We start from the raw sequence: 3,633 nt of genomic DNA on the forward strand, positions 1-3,633 counted from the left end.
ATTTAATATTATATCTTGAACATTTTTCAAATCCATAGATACTCTTAGCAAATACAGTAGTTCAATGATACATGATATGCAATTGCTCGTTGCTTCATCTGATTTCTTGTAGTTCAATATTTGAATGTTTTTCTGTTTTTTTGAAATGAATAATGAATCTATGAATGCTTTTTGTTGTTTTCTAAAATTCTAATTCTATAAAGAGATTCCAAGTTGGGCAAAATGTATGTACTTTTTAACTGTTTTGATGGAAATTTCTAAACTCCTTCTGAACAAGGTATACCAACTTATACTTCTACCAATGGTGTAAAAATAATTTTCACTTTAGGAGTCTATGAAAGGTTACACTTTTTTCAAGTCTTCACTAATTTGATAGGTGAACATAATTTTTATTGTTTGCGTGTGATGATAATCCTAGGTCAGTTCAGCATTTATTATCAATCCCATGTCTCGGAGAGTTCTTGTTCTGGGCATCCTGAAAATTCTTTCTTTTGCTTCTGGATGGTGGCTGACTACTGAGCCAGTTGTTCAGACGTGACTTTGTGATGATACATGATGGCCTGGAAAACTTTCTGCATTTAGGTCCCCATATCAGTGGGGTGATTAGGGTGGTCATGATGTCGTGCCTCTTGGCTCAGGGGTCTTTCCCACAACATCCTTGAATAACCCTGTCCCTGACCTGTTTGGTTCTAACTCCGTAGATGATGGGGTTGAGCATGGGAGGGACCAGTAAATAGAGATTAGCGAACATGATGTGTACCACTCGGGGCACATTATGTCCAAAGCGGTGGGTGAGGAAAGTAAAGAGGGCTGGGATATAAAAAGCCAAGATGACACAGATATGGGAAGCACATGTGCCAAAAGCCTTGAGCCGGGCTTCAGCAGAGGGCAACCCCAGCACAGTTCTCAAAATCATCACATAGGATATACTGATGACAATCGTATCAAAGCCAACCACAGAGAAGGCCACAAAGAGCCCATATGCACGATTTATGGTAGTGTCAGCACACACCAGCTTCAGCACAGCCATGTGTTCACAGTATGACTGGGGAATGACCTGGTTGAGACAGAAAGGCATCCTGGAGACCATGAAGCAGAAGGGGCTCACCCACAGCAGCCCTCTCGCCATCACTACTGCCCCCAGTTTACCCACCACAGATGGGGTGAGGATACTAGGGTGGTGGAGCGGGAAACAGATAGCCACATAACGATCCAAGGCCATAGCCATGAGCACCCCAGACTCCACTGAAGAAAAGGCATGAATGAAGAAGACCTGGATGAGGCAGGCATGGTATTCAATCTCATGAGCATGAAACCAGAGTATAGCCAACATTTTAGGTTGGGTGGAAGAGGAGAGGACCAGGTCAGTGATAGCCAGTATGGCCAGAAACAGGTACATGGGCTCATGCAGCGTGTGGTCAGTTCGGATTATATGAAGGATAGTGATATTGCCAACTATAGCCACAACATACATGACGCCTAATGGAAAAGCAATCCAAAATTGGGAATTCTCGAGTCCTGGGATCCCAAGCAGAATGAAGAAAACAGGATGAGAAGAGTTCTTCCCTGAAGCCAACATCACAGGCTCATTAATTTGTTCTCCATTTGCAAGACAATCTACTTTCTGCAGGTGATAACAATCAAATAAATCATTGTTATTATGTATAATCTTTTGGAAGAAGCAATTGAATGTTAGAGCATTTGAGCTTAATGGTAGACTTCAATAATTTCAACTGTTTTAATAAATGAAATTTTGCAACATAAAGTGATGCTACTCTTTATTCTTTACTCGCATTTATGTCATTCAAAAGGGGATCAGAATATAGTAGCTCCAAGTGTAATTTTCTTGTAAGAATCCAATATTTTTCTTCTAAGTAGAATCTGCTAAGGGAAAATCACCTTGACATACAATGTAATAGTGATTCTTGTCTTTCTATTCTTTAGATCTAAGAAGTGATCTGTTTAACCTTTCCCAAAGGTCTTTTTCCTCCTTCTGTTTAAGCCACTTGGGGAACTTCTCAGGGTAGGAAACCAGTTTGGAAAACACTTTGACCTAAAGGCTCAAGCAGTGTACGTAGTGATTTTGAGTGACCTTTGACTCTAGAACAGTCACCGTGAGGATTTGGGCTGGGAGATTACTGACTGACTGACTGTGCACCTGTGATTAAACTGGTTATCTTTAACGCATGACTCCTCCTCGATTAGGATTCAGCAAACTTGTTTCTGTAGAGGTCAGATCATAAATATTTTAGGCTTTGTGGGCCATACAGTCTCTGATGTAACTGGTCAGCTTAGCCATCGTAGCATGGAAGCACCTACAGTCAATATATAAATCTGCACGTGTGGCTATATTCCAATAAAACTTTGCTGGAACAACTAACAAATAAATGAAAGAAATAATTGCTGATATTCAGTGGCAATGGACTTGTTAACTGATTAACCATATCTTAAAATGTTCTGATAGAATTTTCTAAATACTACTTTGACACCATGCCCACAAGAGAGATATGTCCTGTCCTCATATGAGAGATTGCTCTGCTGACTTTGGAATGTCATCCTCAGCCCATGCTTGTATTACATGGGTTGATCCTACTGCCTCATGTCTCGGGTGACCACTACCTTTCTCAGAGCCAATGGCCCAAAAACTCACCTGGTTCTTACCCCACATCTTTTCACTATCCAGTTTCAATTGACCTGAGCCTTTGTTTGAAATCATTAGTTTTTACCTCCTCCATAACAGAGACACCTAGTTAGGAAGAATATCTTTTCAAATCCCCCTTAACAAATCACTTCCGAGGACTAACAGATGTTTCATCCCCTCAGACCCAATGGTTCCTAAAACGATTTCTCCAAGAACCCAAATATATATAATGTCTTTCTGATTTTCCTTAGATTTGTAATATTAGGAGAGAAATGAGGCTCAAACATTTTAAGTCCTGCTGCTAATTGTAAACTTTACCATTCTACCTAGATGATAGCTATACATTTCCTGAAAACAAATACTCCTATCTAGGCTATGATGAAAATTCAAAGACACACATTTTATCCAGGTCTAGGGCTCTGTTTATCCCCTTCTGCCTGGCCTAGTCTTCCCAAACAGTTATATATTCTCTTTGAGTCAGAATCTTCTTCTCTCCTTCCCTTTTGCCCCCTGTATGTCACCCTCCACTTGTGAGGATATAGTCATGGAGCTTCAGCGACATGTGTAAAAGCATCCTTAGATCATTCTCATTCCTCCATGGGTACTGGTGCAGATGCTGGCTAAAGACACAATTTCTCAAAGTGCATGATAATCTCTTTGATTAATTGTGTAAGGCTTTGCTGTTTTTATAGAATAACACTATAAGCTTTTAAATTTTATAGTTTCTAACTCTGACAAACCCTCTGCATCCTTATTTTGCAGTGAGAAAAATAGTGCTCAGAGTAGCTATATGATTTTCCCAAGATCACATAATAAATGAGCGCCAAGTGGACAACTCCTCACACAGTACTCCTGGTGGTACATAACACTGCCTGTGCCAGATGATTGACTGGGAAGCCTGACTTGGTTGAGTAAAACAGAGATTGTTGCCCTATCATGGCAAAAGCAGATACAAAGGGGACTTGCAAAATTTTATACCAAATTACAAAGAG

At 40.2% G+C, this 3,633-nt stretch overlaps 1 protein-coding gene across 1 annotated transcript; it reads right to left on the bottom strand.

Moving 5' to 3' along the window:
* Nucleotides 1-634: 634 nt before the first annotated feature.
* On the bottom strand, nucleotides 635-1,579 carry LOC103553893 (olfactory receptor 52R1-like). Its single transcript, XM_070626694.1, has one exon. It carries the CDS (start codon nucleotides 1,577-1,579, stop codon nucleotides 635-637), a length of 945 nt encoding a protein of 314 aa, XP_070482795.1.
* Nucleotides 1,580-3,633: the final 2,054 nt, after the last annotated feature.

Source organism: Equus przewalskii, chromosome 6 (assembly GCF_037783145.1).
Source record: "Equus przewalskii isolate Varuska chromosome 6, EquPr2, whole genome shotgun sequence".
Taxonomy (NCBI): Eukaryota; Metazoa; Chordata; class Mammalia; order Perissodactyla; family Equidae; genus Equus; species Equus przewalskii.

Excerpts from the sequence above, each read along its gene's own strand:
- LOC103553893 (XM_070626694.1), bottom strand. The coding sequence starts at position 1,579 with ATGTTGGCTTCAGGGAAGAACTCTTCTCATCCTGTTTTCTTCATTCTG.